Source organism: Ambystoma mexicanum, chromosome 14 (assembly GCF_040938575.1).
Source record: "Ambystoma mexicanum isolate Mex_15411 chromosome 14, UKY_AmexF1_1, whole genome shotgun sequence".
Lineage (NCBI taxonomy): Eukaryota > Metazoa > Chordata > Amphibia > Caudata > Ambystomatidae > Ambystoma > Ambystoma mexicanum.
Genome location: NC_090940.1, coordinates 113,398,115 through 113,424,986, shown reverse-complemented (window position 1 = coordinate 113,424,986; position 26,872 = coordinate 113,398,115). Strand labels below are relative to the sequence as shown.

Genomic DNA, 26,872 nt, shown 5'->3' with positions numbered 1-26,872 from the left:
CATACAGTAACCGTTGTAACTGGTCTGCTCTGTGGAGTATATTGCAGGAGTAGTCTTGAATATAGCAAGTAATGTCTTCTCATTTGGTTGAAATTCCCTCTAATTGTAGAGGTACTTCACCTGTAGCGAGTGATAGGAGTCTCAAATCTCCTTCTTTGTAGGCTCTTAGTTAATATAAGACGGAAACTTCTGAGCGTCTGCCTTGTACGCTAACATTGATATTCAGATTAACCGCCTAGCGGATGTATATCACACTGTTAGTCAGGCATAGAAAACGGGCCGGCCTTCGGAAAACAGCCTTCTGTTTCTTTATGTCCAGGTTCATTCGGGTCTCTAGTATTGCAATCCTGGAAACGAAGTCCGTTATTAAGAACGCTACCGACTCGCCGCCGAACAGTTCGCATTCAAATGCTAACTGACATATGATAATTAGTCGAGGTTTTTTATAACTTGTACTTTTATGATTTAATAAATTTCGAATTGATTACTTTCAGAACAGTTATGTGTTTAATGTTGATAACATAACTGTTGACTAATAGCTTTCTATCTCCTGTTTATATAAAGTTTTCACTACCCATCACAAGGTAGAGCTCCCACCCAGGTGGTACTGATGGGACTCCCTCCTAAATTCAGTGTTGTTTTTAGATAACCCATTTTTGGAAATAAGACCACTTAATCTCAAAGGTGACTTGCGCATTTCCACAGGGCTGAGCTGTAGCGCAAATGATGCACTGGCCAGCCATCTTGAATACGTTTGTGTTGGCAGCGCTCTCCCGACAATGGTCTACAGGCTCCCCTTGAATTTCACCGTGACTGGCCCTTAAGGTTCCTGCCACTGTAAAATGCAACCCAAAAAAACACATTTCTATCCCATTTGGGGAACAGAAATGCAAGTGAGACAGCAGCTGTCACACTTAAAAAGGTTTTTTTTTAAGTATTGCATGAGTCAGTAGGGTCAGTAAAGACCCTGTAAAGCAGTGGCACCCCTCATGCACGTATTTAAAGTGGGCGCATAGGGTGGCCTACATCATGTTTGTCAATTTGGGATGGGCTTTTAAATGCGCAGAAACGCCCCCTGATTTGGCCAAAGGGGTGAAAAAGGACATCTGAATGGGCGCATATAAGAAGCGTCCATTCAGATGTCCATTGTGGATTGGACTCCTCTGTTTTTTTTGCTCAAGTAATGAGATGTGCTTGTGCATTTCATTTCTTGAGTCCAAAAAAAAGAGTTTAGAAACTGGCCCCTTGAGTCATTTTTTTATATTATTTTTGCGCTTTTTTGGCAAAAACTGCCATTTTTCACGGAATTTTGCGGGATCGCAAAATCACTATAAGCTGGAGGGTCTGTCTAGCACCCAAACTATGGAACACTCTCCACATATCTGTTTGCGCTTCCACCTCATTACATATTTTTCTTACACACCTGAAAATTCATCTGCTCTCTGCTCTTTCTAGAATTTGATTCTTAGTCTGGCTCTTTTAAGCTGATTGTTTTTTCCCATGTGTTCATTTAATTATCTGTACTGTTTGTGTTAATCTCTCTAAAGCGCATTGGCAAAATCACTTTTTAAATTTCAATAAAGTTTTGGACAGGTTGGGCATAATTTTGGCAAATGTGTTTCCTAGATCATTTTATTCAGTAATCCTGCTCTCGGATGCTGGGAGATGCAAGTTAGCTCGAGGCTATGGTAACTGGATAAATTAGGAATTCGTCATGGCCGCTAAGCAAATCGTAAGGGTCTGGAAAACCAGGAAAAAGCCAAACGTGGAGGGATGGTTGTTTGATCTGCAGACTCTGTCTAGTTATGAGAAACTCATGCTACAAAAACAGAAATGGGAGGACGAGTATTTGGATATATGGGGGCATTCAATGGACTCTATTACTGAGGCTAATCTATCATTATGAGAGTTGGATGAATTGGGGTGAGAATATGGTTTGGGAAGACGTGAATGAATAGGAACATAATTTGTGATTTGAGTTGTGTTGTTTTGCCTATATGTTGTGTATGTCCTTGTTTTGTGTTGTTTTGGGTTAGTTGTAGTTGATGATTTTCTGTTATATGACTTCATAGTGAAGAATTAAATTTGTTTATGTCTTTGATTATTAGTAAGATTCATTTGATTGGTTTAAGATCTAACCCGCAGATGTTAATTGCTGTTTGTGTTGTATTTAATATTTTAAAATGACAAAGAGTAAAAAAAAAAGTCCACAAATACAAATGCGATAACTTGAACTCCCGGTTTCGAATTTCGAGTATCTCCTAAAATCGGGAGAGCTTAAAAAAAGGCCTTGCTGCTTCCGTTATTTATTTTCTCACCTTATGGGTATTTATTGAGCACAGACCTAGCTTTTGGAAGCAATGGAGCGCTGTACCTCGGCAGGGGGTATAAGAACACATTGATGGTCAGAGTAGGGGACTAGGCCATGCAGCATAGCATTATTACTGGCATACCATTCAACTGGCACAGACCCCACCCGCCACATACCCTCCAGCACATTTCAAATTCATCGGGAGAGATAGCGTGTAATCTTTGCGATATGAGGTACCATCTAGAACATATCTTTTAGGAACATTCTTTTACGCTTGTACATATAGAGCTGTTCTGCACACGCCCCCAAATGGAATACCATGTCAAGTAGCCGGTAATAGTTTCAATTATTACCTGAATATTTATATTACTGAATAGAAATTGGGTTATGCATTATGCCAGTAAAGGAAGTGCATCTTTATGTTTGTTTTTTCTTTAAATAAAAAGCTTCCCTATAAAACATGACACTCTGGGTGAAGGGACTTGGACGGGGCTCCACCAGGACAACTTTGACACACTGGCAATGATGTGAGAAAGGCTGGCAGGCAAGAGGCTCTTCCCCTTCAGTAATGGGGAGGACCGGCTAACAAACAATGGAATGGAAGGTTGCCCAGAGCGATTCTTCTGGATCCTTCCATGAAACGTTCCATCGGTCACTTTAGGATAGAGAGAATCTGGCTCCGCCCGTCGCAATTTAAGATGTTTTTTCTTGCATAGCTGCAGCTGCAGTTAGCCAGTTGTGAAATGCAGCCCTGAATTCATCCGTATAGGTCATGCCCTTGGTTTTATGTCATTTCATCGATACCCGTTTTTTCGGTGGGTGTTTTAACGAAGACTTTTTGCTGAAAAAACGAATCGAATTTATTTTTACATTATTTTCGGGGTATTCCCCCTCAATTTCCCTCTCCTCTACCTATTTTTTGTTATTCCCGAGCCCCACCCCTTTATATGGCCCTTCCCACCCACCCAAAAAAAGTCCAGTTTTTTCAGTAAAAACGGGTATCAATGAAAGGATGTCGTATCATGCCCTTATGTCAAAAAAAGTATTTGGCAATTGTAATCACAGCCCACAAAATAGTGTATGTTCGTGGTGTAAATTCAACAGTGCTCAAGTGATGCCCACTGGTCCAGTAACTGGGAAAAATATCAAGATCACGCAATTTAGGTTTTCAAAATAAAGCGTTCACAAATAACGATATTGCAATATTGAGTTTTACGATACTTATCTAAGCAGATAGGGATGTGGGTAGGAATACTGATGGAATGGGGTCGTCCCAACCTAAGGAGAGGTCTTCTCTTATGAACACTATATTTACTGTCATTTTTGGGGACAATGTGGGTTTTACAGAGCACATTGCATGCAATTCAGGATTCTGGGCAATGGTGGCAGATATCCATAAACCACACTTGTGATCTGACAGATACAGAAAAAGCATAACTATTCCCCGTTTTAAGAGGAATTAGTAGAGGCATGGGACAGCTTTTTTGATGGAGCAAAAACAGAGGTGATGGCTGGAAGGTTTAGAATTAATCTTAATCTCTGGTATTGCTCTGGGCAACCCTCCAGACCATCGTTCTTTGCCAACCCAGCCATTACAGAAGGGGAAAAACCATATGCAAAGCAGGTTTGGGCCCACCCAAAAAAGGGCAGTCCAGCCCAAACCGCTAGGTCACATCCCTTCTGCACGAGACCACAAGCAGTGCCCAAACATGTTTCGGCCTTGTTGGGCCTCATCAGCGAGGAGTAGCTTGGGTCTCTAGGCCCAGCAGGCACAAGACCCACGTCTGGGCATACCTGTCCCACTCGGAGGTGACAAAGCAAAAACAAAGAGGTGATGGCTGGAAGGTTTAGAATGAATCTTAACCTCTAGCATTGCTCTGGGCAACCCTCCAGACCGTCATGCTTCCCCTGCCAAGCCATTACAGAAGGGGAACGACCATATGCAAATCAGGCTAGGTCCCTCCCCAAAAGGGCAGTTCAGCCCGAACAGCTAAGTTTCCATGCAGAAGGGACCTGGCCTATTAGTTCGGGCAGGGCTGTTCACATTGGTGGCAGTACCTGACTGATTTATATATGGCTGGACCCCTTTTGCAATGGCGTAGACGGGCTAAATAACAGTGGTGTGGAATGTTGCCCAGAGCAATGCCAGTGATTCAGATTAATTCACAATCTTCCACCCATCATTGTTTTGGATTAATGCTTTTTTGATGGACAATTCTTGTAGCAGTTGTGCAGTGTAGTTATTCTCTGTGCTAGCTAGACCTCCTACAGGAGAGATAGCCTCAGCCTAGAATGATGATCAAAGGTGAAGCTTGCCCACAAAAGACTTAAGCAAACCATCAGAGCTGATATTTCTGGTCCGTTCCAGGAACTGAAGGCTGGAAACGGATAAAGATCATAGCTTAGAATTAAAGGTGGGTGGAATATTCAATGCAGAAGAGGAATCGTGCAGGATCCTATTAGATTCCACTCGGCCCACCGCATGGAAATCTGGGAATTCGACGTGCTTGTTCTGCAGGTCACTGCCGGGTCCAGGACGTGCAAGGATTGGCTGATATCCCCTGCACGGTGGCCTTAGAGCTCTAACCAGCCCAGCGGCTTTAAAGCAGGATATTTACAGCCAATCAAGGTGCACAAATTGTTCCCGTGCTCTGTCTAACCAAAACCCTTCAGTTTCTATGATTAGGTGGAACACCAGCTGTCAGAAAAACTGGGAGTGACACATGTCCTGTTTCACCAGCGATATGTGAAATTGTGGTAAGGGTCGAATGTCCCCTGCCAAATCCTCTCCTGTGCCTTATCCCTTGTTCTCCGTTTCCAATTGGCCATGCAGCGGGCAGGTGTTCATAAACGCCTGTGCACAGGCCCACACAAGATATTACGGAGAAGCTTTCGGAGGCGTGCTCTTAACAATCAACATTACTGAAAGGATTAAGCCACATAAATACTACATAAGATCTTATCTCAGAAAAGCACCCATTGGGCCTCTTCAATGAGGAGTTTAACTCTTGTCAGACGTATTCAAGTTAGTGCACAACAAAGCTGAGCATCTGAAGGGGATATCCAAAAATTGACAGTGTTACCATGTGTGGGCCTGATACTACCCCAGCGGGTGTCAGGAGGTAGAATTGAGATTGCAGATGTGTATTTTTCCAGTGGCACCAGAGAGCGAATCGTTAGATCCGCATTGGCAACTTGGGAGAAAGAAGGTTTGTCCCTTGATGGAATGTTAGACTGTGCGTACTAATGGGAACTGGCTAGACAGATACAAGTATAGCAGGGTTTCGGGGGGGGAGGCGGTGTGAGTCCGTGGCCTCCATTCAAATGCCAAGGATCGACATATGTCCCATATCGGATTAACAGATATATGCATTTTTTCGCGCCATCTACCCTGATGCGATACACCATGCCCTGAGGAAGGCTGGGCAGAAGAATTAAACAGGCCCCATTAGCCGAAACTTGAGTTGGCAGAGAAAAGAAATTACAAGAGTGGTAAACATGATTGTTTGATTTAGGCACATGGTTTGCGCATTCATGAAGTTAGGAATTAGGGGATGCATTTAAAAACAAAGTGTGCCGGAACTACATAAGTATGTAATCACTTTTTGTATGGTATTCATTAATTCATTCATTTTGTCATTTGTTATAGTCCCTTTCACCATAATTATGTTCCCAACACGCTTTTGGTTGAAGGCACTCCGAGTTCAGGAACTTGGGAGAATTTGGGAGGTGCTATTATACGTGTGTGCATTTCAGCCATTAAAGTTATGCAAGAGTGGCCAAGACCCTGGTAGACACCCACTTTTAAATGGGTTGGTTATGGGCGGAGGGGAGGAATACTATGGCCTAAAGCCGGGATTGTGTTTTAGGATATAGAGAGTTATGTGGGAAGCTACAGATCGAATTGCTGTCGTTAAAAGTAGCTTAATTCTTATGACAGAGGTGCTCTGCAATAGTGTTTGTGATATTTGTGAGTGCAGGGTGTGTGCAGTGAGACTGTGTCTTCCGCTAAATTGCGAAGGTGCAGTGTGTGAGGGGAGAGATCGGTTGGCTGCCCAAACAACAATGTCTATTTCATGGGTACCATAACTGACATAACTGAATCCATTCCAACCATTTCAAAAGTGAAGTGTAGGTGTTATCTAGCCAGGACACCCATAGTGAATATGTACATGTGTGTAGTAGTTTGGTAGTATTGTTTTCAAGTTCTTTATCATTTCCTAATGTTTGTTCAGGCCTAGTAAAAAGTGTCTTTTTATACCTACCTGTCTAATTGGATTTATTTGAGTGCTTCATGCGCGTCTCTTTGTACCATTACACCACTCCACCATCTCTTGAGCCTAAGCCTTGCCGTTCTGCTACCTACCTTGATTGAGTTTGACCAGAACTAAGGGCCTAATTCATAGAAGCGTTTTATAATGGCAAAACCCCACTGGAAAACGCTCTGTGGATAAAGGCCTGCATGTCCTCTTCCATGTTTACTGTAATAGTGCAGCCTTCTCAGAACCCTCCCTTAGAGAAGGTTCTGAATATTAATTTGAACAGATACCATGAACTGACTCCATCCATGTTGATGCTTTGTTTCCAGCCAAAACCAACAAAAGGAAGGATGCGGATTCACTGCTTGGAAAATGTGGACAAGGCCCTCCAGTTTTTAAAGGAGCAGAGAGTGCACCTGGAAAATATGGGCTCCCATGACATCGTTGATGGAAACCACAGACTGGTGCTTGGTCTCATCTGGACCATAATTCTGCGGTTCCAGGTAGGTGCGCGCATGCGGGGTAGCGCGCTGTGATACTTAGCACGGTGCAAGTCTTAATGCACCTGCAGAAGACATTTCCGACACAGTCCGTGGCCATTAACAACATGAAACAACCGATGTCATCTCCACAAACCTAGAACCACTGCAGTGCTCAGGGTGTGGGTATTTCCGGCCTGCACTCATCAGCACTTCAGGTTTCGCATCTGCCACTCCCGCTGTCCCGCTAACGGCCCCCTGCAGCCGCAGCCCCTCTTTTCTTACAGGGCCGCAAACATTGAGGGCACCAGAAATGGCAGAAGGCTGCTACACAAGACCACTTTATATCTCAATACATTGAGAAAGTGTGTATGCTGCCCACGCGCACAGCACACGTCTGCGCCTTACATCTGTAGCTCCATGATATGAATTGGACACGTTTTGTATTGATAATGAGTTGCGTGTTATCATTGTATAGCTCTTAAAAGGTTATTCGTCATCAGTTTGCCAAGTAATCGCAGGTATGCTATGAAGACAGGAACAATGTTCCACCCTCAAAACTCAATGGCGTATTTTTACGTGGTCGCTAACCAACCACATCTTTTTCTGTATCTTTGTATCTTTAGATCCAGGACATCATAATCCAGACACAAGAAGGTCATGAAACTCGCTCGGCAAAAGATGCCTTGCTTCTGTGGTGTCAGATGAAAACAGCTGGGTAAGCAAGTACTTGCCAAAACAGTACCCAGGACACTAAGTAGTATCCACGCGCGCGTGTGCGCGTGTGCGTGTTTGTTTAGCCATGTGTGTTTAGCCTGAGTGCTTGCGGGAACCTTAGACTTGATATTTCCAGCGTTTGTAGAAAATGTTTTTTTAACTAATTCCTTCCAGTTTTTCGAAAGTTAGTTCACTTCCTCTTGTCAAGATGTAGATGGTTACCTCTACTGTGCATTTGTGTGAGAATGTGCAATCTGAAATTGCAATCTGCATTTAGAATCTGCATTTCACGTGCATTGAAACTCCTCAGTCAGGATCCACATTTTGAATCTGCGTTCGGAATCTGCATTGCGCATCCACCCTTAGAATCAGCATCCAAAATTCACATTCGGAGTCTGTATTCAGAATCCACCATCTGAATCACAATGAATCACATTCAGAATCTGCATTCGAAATTCCCATTCGAAATTCCCATTCGTCGTAGGCATTCAGAATCCACAATCTGAATCACAATGAATCACATTCAGACCCGCATTTGAAATCTCACATTCAGAATCCACCATCTGAATCACATTTAGAATCTGCATTCAAAATTCGCATTCAGAGTCTGCATTCAGAATCCACCATCTGAATCACATTTAGAATCTGCATTCAAAATTCGCATTCAGAGTCTGCATTCAGAATCCACCATCTGAATCACATTTAGAATCTGCATTCAAAATTCGCATTCAGAGTCTGCATTCAGAATCCACAATCTGAATCACATTCTCCTGACAGTTAAGCTCCGCCCACTGCGTTGGGAAACAGGATTGCCCATCTTGGTCAGTGAAAGCAAGACTGGGGCTCATCTGCCTTATTTCTGCTGCTTCCCTGCCCTCAAGCACTGATCAGGGACACTGACCTTAATTGCTGACCTACCATCATCAGTGTCAAGCCTGCCCAGGCCCGAAGGTTCTGCACCACAAACGAGCAACTTGGAAGGCCCTTTGTGGCCTCTCGCCAGCTCCGATGTCTGCCAAGCCTTTGCTGTCTTTGCCACGCTTGTCTAGACTGCTTAATGATGCTCCTGGAAGCCTAATGCCAATAGAGACAAAGACGCCTGTAGGCACTACGCCATGACTGCAATAATCAAGTTATTTCTCAGCAGAGAGTCAAAAGCCAGTTCAACCACAAAACCGCGAGGTAACGCTGTCAACATTTGCCAGCAACTGCCAAAGCCTAACAGCAGCCGAAGGGTCCCAAGCATCAATGAACATTTGCTTCCTTATTTCCGCTTTGGACCGGAAGTTGACATCTTTTACATGATTCTCGTTTCTGGGTATGCTTCATCCTTAGCGATTGGGAGGCATTGGGCCGCGAGAGATAGGCACGCCACTGATACCCGTTCTATCTCTGCTCAGCCACACGGCCATCTCTCATGGCCGGCGGTTGGCTAGAACCCATGTTTCCTGAGCTAGCCCAGTAGAGCAGTTCAAAATCCTGCATTGAGCGCCTGAACTGCTGTGAGCTGATGCTTGATCTTAGCCCGAATAATGTGCGTCTCTTGAACCCCGTAACCTAGAGGCTCAGAGCTGTCTAGTCTTATTCAGCCATATCCATTCCAAGCCCAAAAGTAGGCAGAGCTTTCACCTGCCTTGACAGCCCAGTTTACCCCAACACATAAAAAAAAGTCCAGGCAGTTGTAGTATATAGTATGAACTACAATGAACTCTACAATACCAGACAGCATCAAACTGTTATATGTTATATTCAGAATATATTGAAATTGATATGGTGTGGCATTATTAATATCCTTTTATATATCAGGTCTTATGTTTTGTGTCTTAGGCTTTATGCTTTATGTAAGTTTATTATCTTGATAGTTTAACACGTCTTATGCTTTATCTATTATATGTTTCTATGTTCTTGTGTAAAGTCCAAATGTTGGACTATATCACGAAAAAGATTATGATAGTTATATGATAGTGAGCGGGACAAGGAGCTGAGATACATGTGTATTTTGGAAGCCTGTGGTGACTATACACATATACAAGGTACAGGAATGCATACTTTATAATACCAGACATTAACATGGCTTCAAGGCACAGACGTACATGCACACAAATGCACACACACTCACTCATCGCACAGGTGGATGAAATGTGCTTTTTACCCATCCATGCATTTGGTTAAACAGAAACCAAATGCCTGGGTAGATTGTACAAGAGCAGTTGTTTCTCTCAATCCCTCCTTGGGAAGGCCTGACTCCTGCCGGAACACGATGCAGACACAGTGACCCGGATTCATACCACTGATGGCCATAAAAAGCACATGCGTGTCGCATCCATTGGCTACCAATGTCTGCAGGAAGATCACCTCATACATAGAGAAGACCAGCATGTGGGGGCCAAGCTGCTGTGAGTTCCTCTTATCCCAGCGCTCCCCTTTCATAGCGAAGCGGCATGCGCAGCACATTAATATGCACTGGTCGCCTGCACCCACCTGAGTGCAGGGTGGTCTTTGCAGGTGATGGTCCTTAATAGGCCTTCTCCTGCAGTGCTGACCATACATTTCCACTCCTATTTCAGGAGTAGATATGTCAAATATGTCAAATATAAAAATGCTCATGCTCTGCATGAGCCTTCTATTTTGGGGCACTGCAGGAGAGGCAGAGATCTGCTAATTCCCCTGAGCGTAAGGCCCTGCATAGCACAATGGTGCCGCAGACATTACGTAGCTCAGCGGGCATCCTTTTGTGAATAAAGTAGGCATCGCGGATGCCCTTTTGACCCACTTGGCATGCCCACTGACAAGAGAATCTGCATGGGCATGGCGCCTAACGCATGTGTGCCCTCCACACTTCAAAGGCATTCCAGGCTCATTTCAGGGCCATGCACAACCCTTTTTCCACTAGCCCTAGTACGTCTTTCACGGTACCTGAAAACACCATCACTGGGAAATGCCCCTAATCACAAGTTTTATTTTCCCTCTTTCTAGAACCACAATTCCCCTGATCCACTGGCCACCATTATACACGCACCCCTACTTACATCATCCTATTCCCGCCACCTGTCTCCTCGTAGCTTCCCAATTCATTAGCTCCGAGCGTCCACGTCCTCTTCCTGAGTTTCCCTTCCGCCCCTACTTCTTGCCCTGTTTTTCCTTTCTACTTCCTCCACAGACTACGTTCTGGTTACCTCAAGTGGGGGCACAACCCGCCAGTTTCTCGGAGAAGGTACAGGTGACATAAGGCAGCTACAGTGGTGACTGGCGCAGTATTAAGGCTTCGTAATGCAACATATAGAGATCAGGAGATATTGTATTGTGAATCATCAGGCCCAATGAGACTCAACCTGTAGAGATCAGGAGATTTTGTATTGTGAATCATTAGGCCCAATGAGACTCAACCTGTAGAGATCAGGAGATTTTGTATTGTGAATCATCAGGCCCAATGAGACTCAACCTGTAGAGATCAGGAGATAGAGATCGGGAGATATAGGGGCATTAGCGAGCGCTCTTAAAATGAGGTCACATGTGTAGTCTTTATCAGCTGTAAATATATTATAAAATAGTATTAATGGAGAGTAAATAACAGTTGTCAATTATTCATATTATTTTTTCCAAAGCATGATTTCTTTTACATTTTTTCAGAACTAAAGTGTCCATGTTCCCCAGGAATGCTCTAATCCCTCTGTGTTACAGGTGTTCAAGTTAATGTGAAATAAAGCACCCTAATAATGGTGTGTCCCTGTGTGTGTGTCCGTGTGTGCACCCTGTGTGTGTCCGCGTGAGTGTCTGGCTGTGCCCTGTGTGTGTCCCCGTGTGTGCACCCTGTGTGTGTCCGCGTGAGTGTCTGGCTGTGCCCTGTGTGTGTCCCTGTGTGTGCACCCTGTGTGTGTCCGCGTGAGTGTCTGGCGGGTGCTCAATGAAAGGCATTATGAATTCTTCTTATTTATTTATTTCTTAGCTATCCACAAGTCAATGTTACCAACTTCACCTCTTGCTGGAAAGATGGCCTGGCATTTAACGCACTGATACACAGACACAGGTGAGATACAATCATTGTAAAATATTTGAAAATGAATGCAATTTTTGTGCAGCAAACTGAGGCGCTATCTCTTAGTCTTCATTCCTTAACAGTTGTGCTGATCTTGTTTCCACACTAGAAGCGTTGTAGGCGGTCACTATCAATTGAATTGAAATGATTTGTAACGCGCAGTACCAGGCAAAATTAACTGCATCTGTCCCAGATTTTAAATGAACACTTAGATTGTGCGGCCCGAAGCCTACTTTAATCCCATAAAGCCAGGCTCTGTGAGTTAATTAAACAGCTATATCAATAGTGCTTTCTGCAACTGAGTCAGTTCTTTCAAGTTCCGGGCCCTCCAAGGGATAGAGTTCGTGAGTCTTGCTCCGTACAGTGAGACACGTCTATCTCCTCTGGTGGTAGAACGAGAAGGAGGACCCGCAGCAAGGAGAGAGGACCAGAAGCAAGGAGGGATGACCAGCAGCAATGAGGGATGACCAGCAGCAAAGAGGGAGGACCAGCAGCAAGGAAGATGACTAGCAGCAAGGAAGGATGACCAGCAGCAAGGAGGGATAACAAGCAGCAAGGAGGGATGACCAGCAGCAAAGAGCCATGACCAGCAGCAAGGAGGTATGACCAGCAGCAAGGTGGGTTGACCAGCAGCAAGGAGGGATGGCCAGCACCAAGGAGGGATGGCTAGCAGCAAGGAGGGATGGTCAGCACCAAGGAACGAGGGCCAGTAGCAAGGAGGGATGATCAGCAGCAAGGAGGGATGACCAGCAGCAAAGAAGGAGGACCAGCAGCAAGGTGGGGGGACCAGCAGCAAGGTGGGGATACCAGCAGCAAGGAGGGAGGACCAGCGGCAAGGAGGGATGACTAGCAGCAAGGAGGGAGGACCAGCGGCAAGGAGGGAGGACCAGCGGCATGGAGGGAGGCCGGCAGCAAGGATGCCTGACCAGCAGCAAGGAGGCATGACTAGCAGCAAGGAGGGATGACAAGCAGCGAGGAGGGAGGACCAGCAGCAAGGAGGGATGACCAGCAGAAATCAGGGATGACCAGCAGCAAGGTGGGAGGACCAGCAGCAAGTATGGATGACTAGCAGCAAGGAGGGTTGACCAGCCGCAAGGAGGGAGGTCCAGCCGCAAGGAGGGAGGACCAGCAGCAAGGAGGGAGGACCAGTAGCAAGGAGGGATGGCCAGCAGCAAGCAGGGATGACCAGCAGCAGGGAGGGAGGACCAGCAGCAAGGCGGGAGGACCAGCAGCCAGGAGAGACTACCAGCAGCAAGGAGGGATGACCAGCAAGGAGGGAGGACCAGAGGCAAGGAGGGATGGCCAGCGGCAAGGCGGGAGGACCAGCATCAAGGAGGGAGGTCCAGCAGCAAGGCGGGAGGTCCAGCAGCAAGGAAGGATGACCAGCAGCAAGGAGGGACGACCAGCAGCAAGGAGGCAGGACCAGCGGCAAGGAGGGATGGCCAGCAGCAAGAGGGAAGACCAGTAGCAAGGAGGGATGGCCAGCAGCAATGAGGGATGGCCAGCAGCAAGGAGGGATGACCAGCAGCAGGGAGGGATGACCAGCAGCAAGGAGGGACGACCAGCGGCAAGGAGGGATGGCCAGCAGCAAGGAGGGAGGTCCAGCAGCAAGGAGGGAGGTCCAGCAGCAAGGAGGGAGGACCAGCAGCAAGGAAGGATGACCAGCAGCAAGGAGGGACGACCAGCAGCAAGGAGGGAGGACCAGCAGCAAGGAGGGGTGGCCAGCAGCAGGGAGGGAGGACCAGCAGCAAGGAGGGAGGACCAGCAGCAAGGAGAGATGACCAGAATCAAGGAAGAAGGACCAGCAGCAAGGAGGGATGTCCAGCAGCAACGAGGGATGACCAGAAGCAAGGAAGGAGGACCAGCAGCAACGAGGGATGACCAGCAGCAATGAGGGATGACCAGCAGCAAGGAGATAGGACCAGCAGCAAGGTATCTGATAAGCGCAGGGGGCAAATTGGTGAATGCCAGATTAGCTTCTCCGCTACATAGGTAAAGGCAAGACCATGCAGGTATTTATACACCAAGCAAAACACCTTGAAATCTATGCCATCCAGTTATTGGCAGCAGCAATAACACAGCTAGTGGCATTCCTTTTCACTCACCCAAACAGTTTAGAGGGGAGGGTAAAAGATAATGTGTGGAGGGGAGAATAAGAACAGTTTAAGGGGGGGTTACCTCTTCTAGCAAAACTAAACAAAGGAAATACCCCAGGTTATCAGCTTCATTCAGTGTTCCTAATTCTCGGTACAGAGTGGTACACCCCGGGTTATCTGCCTCATTTATCATTCCTAAGTAGAGGTACAGAGTGGCACACCTGCGGGGTATCTGCCTCATTCAGTGTTCCTAATTATGCGTGCAGAGTGGTACACCCCAGGGTATCTGCTTCATTCAGTGTTCCTAATTATAGGTACAGAGTGGTGCAATCCCAGGCTATCTGCCTCATTCAGCGTTCCTAATTTTAGGTAAAGAGTGGTACAACCCCAGGTAGCTGCCTCATTCAGTGTTCTTAATTATGGGTGCAGAGTGGTACACCCCAGGGTATCTGCATCATTCAGCGGTCCTAATTATAGGTGCAGAGTGGTACACCACCAGGCTGTCTGCCTCATTCAGCATTCCTAATTATAGTTACAGAGTGATAAACCCCAAGGCTATCTGCCTCATTCAGCGTTCCTAATTTTAGGTAAAGAGTGGTACACCCCCAGGCTATCTGCCTCGCTCAGCGTTCCTCATTTTAGATAAAGAGTGGTACACCCCCAGGGTATCTGCTTCATTCAGTGTTCCTAATTATAGGTACAGAGTGATACACCCCGGGTTATCTGCCTCATTTATCATTCCTAAGTATAGGTACAGAGTGGTACACCTGCGGGGTATCTGCCTCATTTAGCGTTCCTAATTATAGTTTCAGAGTGGTACATCCCTAGGGTATCTGCCTCATTCAGCATTCCTAATTATAGGTACAGAGTGGTGCAACCCCAGGTTATGTGTGTCATTCAGTATTTCTATGTATAGGTACAGAGTGGTACACCCCCAGGGTATCTGCTTCATTCAGTGTTCCTAATTATAGGTACAGAGTGGTACAACCCCAGGCTATCTGCCTCATTCAGCGTTCCTAATTTTAGGTAAAGAGTGGTACAACCCCAGGTAGCTGCCTCATTCAGCATTCCTAATTATAGGTACAGAGTGATACACCCCCAGGATATCTGCCTCATTCAGCGTTCCTAATTTTAGGTAGAGAGTGGTACACCCCCAGGCTATCTGCCTCATTCAGCGTTCCTAATTTTAGGTAAAGAGTGGTACACCCCCGGGGTATCTGCCCCATTCAGCGGTCCTAATTATAGGTGCAGAGTGGTACACCCCCAGGCTATCTGCCTCATTCAGTGTTCCTAATTTTAGGTAAAGAGTGGTACACCCCCAGGCTATCTGCCTCATTCAGCGTTTCTAATTTTAGATAAAGAGTGGTACAAACCCAGGGTATCTGCTTCATTCTGTGTTCCTAATTATAGGTATAGAGTGGTACACCCCCAGGGTATCTGCTTCATTCAGTGTTCCTAATTATAGGTACAGAGTGGTAGACCCCGGGTTATCTGCCTCATTTATCATTCCTAAGTATAGGTACAGAGTGGTACACCTGCGGGGTATCTGCCTCATTTAGCGTTCCTAATTATAGGTTCAGAGTGGTACATCCCTAGGGTATCTGCCTCATTCAGCATTCCTAATTATAGGTACAGAGTGGTGCAGCCCCAGGTTATGTGTGTCATTCAGTATTTCTATGTATAGGTACAGAGTGGTACACCCCCAGGGTATCTGCTTCATTCAGTGTTCCTAATTATAGGTACAGAGTGGTACAACCCCAGGTAGCTGCCTCATTCAGTGTTCCTAATTATGGGTGCAGAGTGGTACACCCCAGGGTATCTGCATCATTCAGCGGTCCTAATTATAGGTGCAGACTGGTACACCACCAGGCTATCTGCCTCATTCAGCATTCCTAATTATAGGTACAGAGTGATACACCCCCAGGCTATCCGCCTCATTCAGCGTTCCTAATTTTAGGTAAAGAGTGGTACACCCCCAGGCTATCTGCCTCATTCAGCGTTCCTAATTTTAGGTAAAGAGTGGTACACCCCCAGGGTATCTGCCTCATTCAGCGGTCCTAATTATAGGTGCAGAGTGGTACACCCCCAGGCTATCTGCCTCATTCAGTGTTCCTAATGTTAGGTAAAGAGTGGTAAACCCCCAGGCTATCTGCCTCATTCAGCGTTCCTAATTTTAGATAAAGAGTGGTACAACCCCAGGGTATCTGCTTCATTCTGTGTTCCTAATTATAGGTATAGAGTGGTACACCCCCAGGGTATCTGCTTCATTCAGTGTTCCTAATTATAGGTACAGAGTGGTACACCCCCAGGCTATCTACCTCATTCAGCGTTCCTAATTTTAGATAAAGAGTGGTACAACCCCAGGGTATCTGCTTCATTCTGTGTTCCTAATTATAGGTATAGAGTGGTACACCCCCAGGGTATCTGCTTCATTCAGTGTTCCTAATTATAGGTACAGAGTGGTACACCCCCAGGCTATCTGCCTCATTCAGCGTTCCTAATTTTAGATAAAGAGTGTTACACCCCCAGTGTATCTGCCTCATTCAGCGTTCCTAATTATAGGTATAGAGTGGTACACCCCCTGGGTATCTGCCTCATTCAGTGTTCCTAATTATGGGTGCAGAGTGGTACACCCCAGGGTATCTGCATCATTCAGCGGTCCTAATTATAGGTGCAGAGTGGTACACCACCAGGCTATCTGCCTCATTCAGCATTCCTAATTATATGTACAGAGTGATACACCCCCAGGCTATCCGCCTCATTCAGTGTTCCTAATTTTAGGTAAAGAGTGGTACACCCCCAGGCTATCTGCCTCATTCAGCGTTCCTAATTTTAGGTAAAGAGTGGTACACCACCAGGGTATCTGCCTCATTCAGCGGTCCTAATTATAGGTGCAGAGTGGTAATCCCCCAGGCTATCTGCCTCATTCAGTGTTCCTAATGTTAGGTAAAGAGTGGTACACCCCCAGGCTATCTGCCTCATTCAGCGTTCCTAATTTTAGATAAAGAGTGGTACAACCCCAGGGTATCTGCTTCATTCTGTGTTCCTAATTATAGGTATATAGTGGTACACCCCCAGGGTATCTGCTTCATTCAGTGTTCCTAATTATAGGTACAGAGTGGTACACCCCCAGGCTATCTACCTCATTCAGCGTTCCTAATTTTAGATAAAGAGTGGTACAACCCCAGGGTATCTGCTTCATTCTGTGTTCCTAATTATAGGTATAGAGTGGTACACCCCCAGGGTATCTGCTTCATTCAGTGTTCCTAATTATAGGTACAGAGTGGTACACCCCCAGGCTATCTGCCTCATTCAGCGTTCCTAATTTTAGGTAAAGAGTGTTACACCCCCAGTGTATCTGCCTCATTCCGCGTTCCTAATTATAGGTATAGAGTGGTACACCCCCTGGGTATCTGCCTCATTCATTGTTCCTAATTATAGGTACAGAGTGGTACAACCCCAGGGTATCTGCTTCAATCAGTGTTCCTAATTATAGGTACAGAGTGGTACACCCCCAGGTTATGTGTGTCATTCAGTATTTCTATGTATAGGTACAGAGTGGTACACCCCCAGGGTATCTGCTTCATTCAGTGTTCCTAATTATAGGTACAGAGTGGTACAACCCCAGGCTATCTGCCTCATTCAGCGTTCCTAATTTTAGGGAAAGAGTGGTACAACCCCAGGTAGCTGCCTCATTCAGTGTTCCTAATTATAGGTGCAGAGTGGTACACCCCAGGGTATCTGCATCATTCAGAGGTCCTAATTATAGGTGCAGAGTGGTACACCCCTAGGCTATCTGCCTCATTCAGAGTTCCTAATTTTAGGTAAAGAGTGGTACACCCCCAGGGTAGCTGCCTCATTCAGTGTTCCTAATTATAGGTGCAGAGTGGTACACCCCAGGGTATCGGCATCATTCAGCGGTCCTAATTATAGGTGCAGAGTGGTACACCCCCAGGCTATCCGCCTCATTCAGCGTTCCTAATTTTAGGTAAAGAGTGGTACACCCCCAGGCTATCTGCCTCATTCAGCGTTCCTAATTTTAGGTAAAGAGTGGTACACCCCCAGGGTATCTGCCTCATTCAGCGGTCCTAATTATAGGTGCAGAGTGGTACACCCCCAGGCTATCTGCCTCATTCAGTGTTCCTAATGTTAGGTAAAGAGTGGTACACCCCCAGGCTATCTGCCTCATTCAGCGTTCCTAATTTTAGATAAAGAGTGGTACAACCCCAGGGTATCTGCTTCATTCTGTGTTCCTAATTATAGGTATAGAGTGGTACACCCCCAGGGTATCTGCTTCATTCAGTGTTCCTAATTATAGGTACAGAGTGGTACACCCCCAGGCTATCTACCTCATTCAGCGTTCCTAATTTTAGATAAAGAGTGGTACAACCCCAGGGTATCTGCTTCATTCTGTGTTCCTAATTATAGGTATAGAGTGGTACACCCCCAGGGTATCTGCTTCATTCAGTGTTCCTAATTATAGGTACAGAGTGGTACACCCCCAGGCTATCTGCCTCATTCAGCGTTCCTAATTTTAGGTAAAGAGTGTTACACCCCCAGTGTATCTGCCTCATTCAGCGTTCCTAATTATAGGTATAGAGTGGTACACCCCCTGGGTATCTGCCTCATTCATTGTTCCTAATTATAGGTACAGAGTGGTACAACCCCAGGGTATCTGCTTCAATCAGTGTTCCTAATTATAGGTACAGAGTGGTACACCCCCAGGTTATGTGTGTCATTCAGTATTTCTATGTATAGGTACAGAGTGGTACACCCCCAGGGTATCTGCTTCATTCAGTGTTCCTAATTATAGGTACAGAGTGGTACAACCCCAGGCTATCTGCCTCATTCAGCGTTCCTAATTTTAGGGAAAGAGTGGTACAACCCCAGGTAGCTGCCTCATTCAGTGTTCCTAATTATAGGTGCAGAGTGGTACACCCCAGGGTATCTGCATCATTCAGCGGTCCTAATTATAGGTGCAGAGTGGTACACCCCCAGGCTATTTGCCTCATTCAGCGTTCCTAATTTTAGGTAAAGAGTGGTACACCCCCAGGGTATCTGCCTCATTCAGCGGTCCTAATTATAGGTGCAGAGTGGTACACCCCCAGGCTATCTGCCTCATTCAGCGTTCCTAAGTTTAGGTAAAGAGTGGTACACCCCCAGGCTATCTGCTCTCATTCAGCGTTCCTAATTTTAGGTAAAGAGTGGTACAACCCCAGGGTATCTGCTTCATTCTGTGTTCCTAATTATAGGTATAGAGTGGTACACCCCCAGGGTATCTGCTTCATTCAGTGTTCCTAATTATAGGTACAGGGTGGTACACCCCAGGCTATCTGCCTCATTCAGCGTTCCTAATTTTAGGTACAGAGTGTTACACCCCCAGGATATCTGCCTCATTCAGCGTTCCTAATTATAGGTATAGAGTGGTACACCCCCTGGGTATCTGCCTTATTCATCGTTCCTAATTATAGGTACAGAGTGTTACACCCCCTGGGTATCTGCCTCATTCATCGTTCCTAATTATAGGTACAGAGTGGTACACCCCCAGGTTATGTGTATCATTCAGTATTTCTATGTATTGGTACAGAGTGGTACACCCCCAGGGTATCTGCTTCAATTAGTGTTCCTAATTATAGGTAAAGAGTGGTACACCCCCAGGGTATCTGCCTCATTCAGCGTTCCTAATTATAGATATAGAGTGGTACACCCCCAGGGTATCTGCCTCATTCAGCGTTCCTAATTATAGGTAAAGAGTGGTACACCCCCAGGGTATCTGCCTCATTCAGCGTTCCTAATTATAGGTATAGAGTGTTACACCCCCTGGGTATCTGCCTCATTCATCGTTCCTAATTATAGGTACAGAGTGGTACAACCCCTGGGTATCTGCTTCAGTCAGTGTTCCTAATTATAGGTACAGAGTGGTACACCCCCAAGTTATGTGTGTCATTCAGTATTTCTATTTATAGGTACAGAGTGGTACACCCCCAGGCTATCTGCCTCATTCAGAGCTCCTAATTTTAGGTACAGAGTGTTACACCCCCTGGGTATCTGCCTCATTCATCGTTCCTAATTATAGGTACAGAGTGGTACACCCCCAGGTTATGTGTGTCATTCAGTGTTTCTATTTATTGGTACAGAGTGGTACACCCCAGGGTATCTGCTTCAATCAGTGTTCCTAATTATAGATAAAGAGTGGTACACCCCCAGGGTATCTGCCTCATTCAGCGTTCCTAATTATAGGTATAGAGTGGTACATCCCCAGGGTATCTGCCTCATTCAGCGTTCCTAATTAAAGGTAAAGAGTGGTACACCCCCAGGGTATCCGCCTCATTCAGCGTTCCTAATTATAGGTATAGAGTGATACACCCCCAGGGTATCTGCCTCATTCAGTGTTCCTAATTATAGGTATAGAGTGTTACACCCCCTGGGTATCTGCCTCATTCATCGTTCCTAATTATAGGTACAGAGTGGTACAACCCCATGGTATCTGCTTCAATCAGTGTTCCTAATTATAGGTACAGAGTGGTACACCCCCAGGTTATGTGTGTCATTCAATATTTCTATTTATAGGTACAGAGCGGTACACCCCCAGGGTATCTGCTTCATTCAGCGTTCCTAATTATAGGTACAGAGTAGTACACCCCCAGGGTATGTTCGTCATTCAGTATTTCTATTTACAGGTACACTGTTATACTCACAGGGCATCTGTCTCATTCAGCATTCCTAATTATAGGTACAGAGTGGTACACCCCCAGGCTATGTGTGTCATTCAGTATTCCTAATTATAGGTACAGAGTGATACACCCCCAGGGTATCTGCTTCATTCAGCATTCCTAATTATAGGTACAGAGTGATACACTCCCAGGTTATGTGTGTCATTCAGTATTTCTATTTATAGGTACAGAGTGGTGCACCCCCAGGGTATCTGCTTCATTCAGCGTTCCTAATTGTAGGTACAGATTGGCACACCCCCAGGGTATGTGTGTCATTCAGTATTTCTATTTATAGGTACAGTGGTATACTCACAGGGCATCTGTCTCATTCAGCATTCCTAATTATAGGTACAGAGTGGTACACCCCCAGGTTATGTGTGTCATTCAGTATTTCTATTTATAGGTACAGAGTGGTACACCCCCAGGGTATCTGCTTCATTCAGCGTTCCTAATTATAGGTACAGAGTGGTACACCCCCAGGGTATGTGCGTCATTCAGTATTTCTATTTACAGGTACAGTGGTATACTGACAGGGCATCTGCTTCATTCAGCGTTCCTAATTGTAGGTACAGAGTGGTACACCCCCAGGGTATGTGTGTCATTCAGTATTTCTATATATAGGTACAGTGGTATACTCACAGGGCATCTGTCTCATTCAGCATTCCTAATTATAGGTACAGAGTAGTACACCCCCAGGGTATCTGCTTCATTCAGTGTTCCTAATTATAGGTAAAGAGTGGTATAACCCCCAGGGTGTCTGCCCCTTTCAGTGTTCTAATTATAGGTACAGAGTGTTACACCCCAGGGTGTCTGCTCTTTCTGAATTCCTAATTATAGGTAAAGAGTGGTACACCCCAGGGTATCTGCTTCATTCAGTGTTCCTAATTATAGGTACAGAGTGTTACACCCCCAGGGTGTCTGCTCTTTCTGAGTTCCTAATTATAGGTAAATAGTGGTACACACCCAGAATGTGTGCCTCATTCCGCATTGCTTATTACAGGTGCAGTGTGGTACACCCCCAGGCTATCTGCCTCATTCAGCGCTCTTAATTATAGGTACAGAGTGGTACACCCCCAGGCTATCTGTCTCATTCAGCGTTCCTAATTTTAGGTAAAGAGTGGTACAACCCCAGGTAGCTGCCTCATTCAGTGTTCCTAATTTTAGGTAAAGAGTGGTACACCCCCAGGGTATCTGCTTCATTCAGTGTTCCTAATTATAGGTACAGAGTGGTACAACCCCAGGGTATCTGCTTCAATCAGTGTTCCTTATTATAGGTACAGAGTGGTACAACCTCAGGGTATATGCTTCAATCAGTGTTCCTAATTATAGGTACAGAGTGGTACACCTCCAGGTTATGTGTGTCATTCAATATTTCTATTGATAGGTACAGAGTAGTACACCCCCACGGTATCTGCTTCATTCGGCGTTCCTAATTATAGGTTCAGAGTGGTACACCCCCAGGGTATCTGCTTCAATCAGTGTTCCTAATTACAGGTACAGAGTGGTACACCCCAGGGTATCTGCCCCATTCAGCGTTCCTAATTATAGGTAAAGAGTGGTACACCCCCAGGGTATCTGCCTCATTCAGCGTTCCTAATTTTAGGTATAGAGTGGTACACCCCCAGGGTATCTGCCTCATTCAGCGTTCCTAATTATAGGTATAGAGTGTTACACCCCCAGGGTATCTGCCTCATTCAGCGTTCCTAATTATAGGTACAGAGTGGTACAACCCCAGGGTATCTGCTTCAATCAGTGTTCCTAATTATAGGTACAGAGTGGTACACCACCAGGTTATGTGTGTCATTCAGTATTTCTATTTATAGGTACAGAGTGGTACACCCCCAGGGTATCTGCTTCATTCAGCGTTCCTAATTGTAGGTACAGAGTAGTACACCCCCAGGGTATGTGCGTCATTCAGTATTTCTATTTAAAGGTACAGTGGTATACTCACAGGGAATCTGTCTCATTCAGCATTCCTAATTATAGGTACAGAGTGGTACACCCCCAGGTTATGTGTGTCATTCAGCATTTCTATTTATAGGTACAGAGTGGTGCACCCCCAGGGTATCTGCTTCATTCAGCGTTCCTAATTGTAGGTACAGAGTGGTACACCCCCAGGGTATGTGTGTCATTCTGTATTTCTATTTATAGGTACAGTGGTATACTCACAGGGCATCTGTCTCATTCAGCATTCCTAATTATTGGTACAGAGTGGTACACCCCCAGGTTATGTGTGTCATTCAGTATTTCTATTTATAGGTACAGAGTGGTACACCCCCAGGGTATCTGCTTCATTCAGCGTTCCTAATTATAGGTACAGAGTGGTACACCCCCAGGGTATGTGCATCATTCAGTATTTCTATTTACAGGTACAGTGGTATACTCACAGGGCATCTGTCTCATTCAGCATTTCTAATTATAGGTACAGAGTGGTACACCCCCAGGTTATGTGTGTCATTCAGTATTTCTATTTATAGGTACAGAGTGGTACACCCCCAGGGTATCTGCTTCATTCAGCGTTCCTAATTGTCGGTACAGAGTGGTGCACCCCCAGGGTATGTGTGTCATTCAGTATTTCTATATATAGGTACAGTGGTATACTCACAGGGCATCTGTCTCATTCAGCATTCCTAATTATAGGTACAGAGTGGTACACCCCCAGGATATCTGCTTCATTCAGTGTTCCTAATTATAGGTAAAGACTGGTATAACCCCCAGGGTGTCTGCCCCTTTCAGCGTTCCTAATTATAGGTACAGAATGTTACACCCCCAGGGTATCTGCCTCATTCAGTGTTCCTAATTATAGGTACAGAGTGGTACACCCCCAGGGTGTCTGCTCTTTCTGAGTTCCTAATTACAGGTAAAAAGTGGTACACCCCCAGGGTATCTGCTTTTTCTAGGTTCCTAATTATAGGTAAAGAGTGGTACACACCCAGAATGTGTGCCTCATTCAGCGTTGATTATTATAGGTGCAGTGTGGTACACCCCCAGGCTATCTGCCTCATTCAGCCCTCTTAATTATAGGTACAGGGTGGTACACCCCCAAGCTATCTGCCTCATTCAGCATTCCTAATTATAGGTACAGAGTGGTACACCCCCAGGGTATCTGCCTCATTCAGCGTTCCGAATTTTAGGTATAGAGTGGTACACCCCCAGGGTATCTGCCTCATTCAGCGTTCCTAATTATAGGTATAGAGTGTTACACCCCCAGGGTATCTGCCTCATTCAGCGTTCCTAATTATAGGTACAGAGTGGTACAACCCCAGGGTATCTGCTTCAATCAGTGTTCCTAATTATAGGTACAGAGTGGTACACCACCAGGTTATGTGTGTCATTCAGTATTTCTATTTATAGGTACAGAGTGGTACACCCCCAGGGTATCTGCTTCATTCAGCGTTCCTAATTGTAGGTACAGAGTAGTACACCCCCAGGGTATGTGCGTCATTCAGTATTTCTATTTAAAGGTACAGTGGTATACTCACAGGGAATCTGTCTCATTCAGCATTCCTAATTATAGGTACAGAGTGGTACACCCCCAGGTTATGTGTGTCATTCAGCATTTCAATTTATAGGTACAGAGTGGTGCACCCCCAGGGTATCTGCTTCATTCAGCGTTCCTAATTGTAGGTACAGAGTGGTACACCCCCAGGGTATGTGTGTCATTCTGTATTTCTATTTATAGGTACAGTGGTATACTCACAGGGCATCTGTCTCATTCAGCATTCCTAATTATTGGTACAGAGTGGTACACCCCCAGGTTATGTGTGTCATTCAGTATTTCTATTTATAGGTACAGAGTGGTACACCCCCAGGGTATCTGCTTCATTCAGCGTTCCTAATTATAGGTACAGAGTGGTACACCCCCAGGGTATGTGCATCATTCAGTATTTCTATTTACAGGTACAGTGGTATACTCACAGGGCATCTGTCTCATTCAGCATTCCTAATTATAGGTACAGAGTGGTACACCCCCAGGTTATGTGTGTCATTCAGTATTTCTATTTATAGGTACAGAGTGGTACACCCCCAGCTATCTGCTTCATTCAGCGTTCCTAATTGTAGGTACAGAGTGGTACACCCCCAGGGTATGTGTGTCATTCAGTATTTCTATATATAGGTACAGTGGTATACTCACAGGGCATCTGTCTCATTCAGCATTCCTAATTATAGGTACAGAGTGGTACACCCCCAGGATATCTGCTTCATTCAGTGTTCCTAATTATAGGTAAAGACTGGTATAACCCCCAGGGTGTCTGCCCCTTTCAGTGTTCCTAATTATAGGTACAGAATGTTACACCCCCAGGGTATCTGCCTCATTCAGCGTTCCTAATTATAGGTACAGAGTGGTACACCCCCAGGGTGTCTGCTCTTTCTGAGTTCCTAATTACAGGTAAAAAGTGGTACACCCCCAGGGTATCTGCTTCATTCAGTGTTCCTAATTATAGGTACAGAGTGGTACACCCCCAGGGTGTCTGCTTTTTCTGAGTTCCTAATTATAGGTAAAGAGTGGTACACACCCAGAATGTGTGCCTCATTCAGCGTTGATTATTATAGGTGCAGTGTGGTACACCCCCAGGCTATCTGCCTCATTCAGCCCTCTTAATTATAGGTACAGGGTGGTACACCCCCAGGCTATCTGCCTCATTCAGCATTCCTAATTATAGGTACAGAGTGGTACACCCCCAGGCTATCTGCCTCATTCAGCATTCCTAATTTTAGGTAAAGAGTGGTACAACACCAGGTAGCTGCCTCATTCAGCGTTCCTAATTTTAGGTAAAGAGTGGGACACCCCCAGGCTATCTGCCTCATTCAGCGTTCCTAATTATAGGTACAGAGTGGTACACCCCCAGGGTATCTGCTTCATTCAGTATCCCTAATTATAGGTACAGAGTGGTACAACCCCAGGGTATCTGCTTCATTCAGTGTCCCTAATTATAGGTACAGAGTGGTACAACCCCAGGGTATCTGCTTCAATCAGTGTTCCTATTTATAGGTACAGAGTGGTACACCCTCAGGGTATCTGCTTCATTTAGCGTTCCTAATTATAGGTTCAGATTGGTACACCCCCAGGTTATGTGTGTCATTCAGTATTTCTATTTATAGGTACAGAGTGGTACACCCCCAGGGTATCTGCTTCATTCAGCGTTCCTAATTATAGGTACAGAGTGGTACACCCCCAGGGTATGTGCATCATTCAGTATTTCTGTTTACAGGTAAAGTGGTATTCTCACAGGGCATCTGTCTCATTCAGCACTCCTAATTATAGGTACAGAGTGGTACACCCCCAGGTTATGTGTGTCATTTAGTATTTCTATTTATAGGTACAGAGGTACATAAGGTCCAACAATATCAATACCTACCATTTGTCATGGTGCTTCACCTTTGTGAATGTCAATAGGCTTAGACTTTACAATTCTACAACTTTTATCGCTGTTCTGACACGGCCAACAATTCCTAAACATTCTTTCTACCATAAGATCCATACCTGGCCACCAATATTTTAATCTTATGTTATTCTTCGTGCCTGTAATACCAGGATGACCCAAGTGTGCTTTTTCAATAAGTTCATCACATAACTTGCGTGGTGGAATCAATTTGTCTCCTCTTACCAAAAATCCATCCTCCATAGACAATTCATCCCTTACTTCCCAAAATCTCAAACACGTTTCCTGAACTGCCTTCTTTTCAGGCCATCCAGACTTTATGTATTTGCCAGTTTGTTGAAGCTCATCATCCTTGCCCAACTCCTCAATCCAATCATCCTTGGATGTGACCTCAAACACCACAACTACCATTTCATCATCCATTTCTACTACCATCTGTTTACTTCCTAGTGGTAATCTCGACAAAAAATCAGCTACAACATTCCTTTTGCCAGGCACATACTTCACAGAAAAGTTATAATCCTGCATTTTAAGATTAAGTCTTGCTAATCTCGGTGAGGCCCTACACATTCCTTTGACTGTAAGAACCTCAATTAAAGGTTTATGATCTGTCTGAATAACAAATTTAGTTCCCCACACATACTTCCTGAAGTAATTTACTGACCAATAACAAGCCATCAACTTTTTTTCGATCACTGAGTATCTATTTTCTGTGTCTGAAATGGCTCTCGATGCATGACTGATTATCCTCTCGTTTGCATCTTCATCTACCTGCAATAAAACTGCTCCCAAACCGTTACCACTGGCATCCACTGTAATTTTCATCATTCTACCAAACTCAAACCCTCCTAGCTCCAATGAATTGCAAATTTCACTT

At 45.3% G+C, this 26,872-nt stretch overlaps 1 protein-coding gene across 2 annotated transcripts in view; it reads left to right on the top strand.

Moving 5' to 3' along the window:
* The window catches only part of SPTB (spectrin beta, erythrocytic), a 524,484-nt gene that overhangs the window by 193,232 nt on the left and 304,380 nt on the right, over nucleotides 1–26,872 (top strand). For both annotated transcript variants that reach the window (XM_069638664.1, XM_069638665.1), the window contains 3 exons: nucleotides 6,900–7,073; nucleotides 7,676–7,767; nucleotides 11,713–11,793. In XM_069638664.1, the coding sequence (XP_069494765.1) occupies nucleotides 6,900–7,073; nucleotides 7,676–7,767; nucleotides 11,713–11,793 (347 nt within the window). The remainder of the gene's footprint in view (nucleotides 1–6,899; nucleotides 7,074–7,675; nucleotides 7,768–11,712; nucleotides 11,794–26,872) is intronic.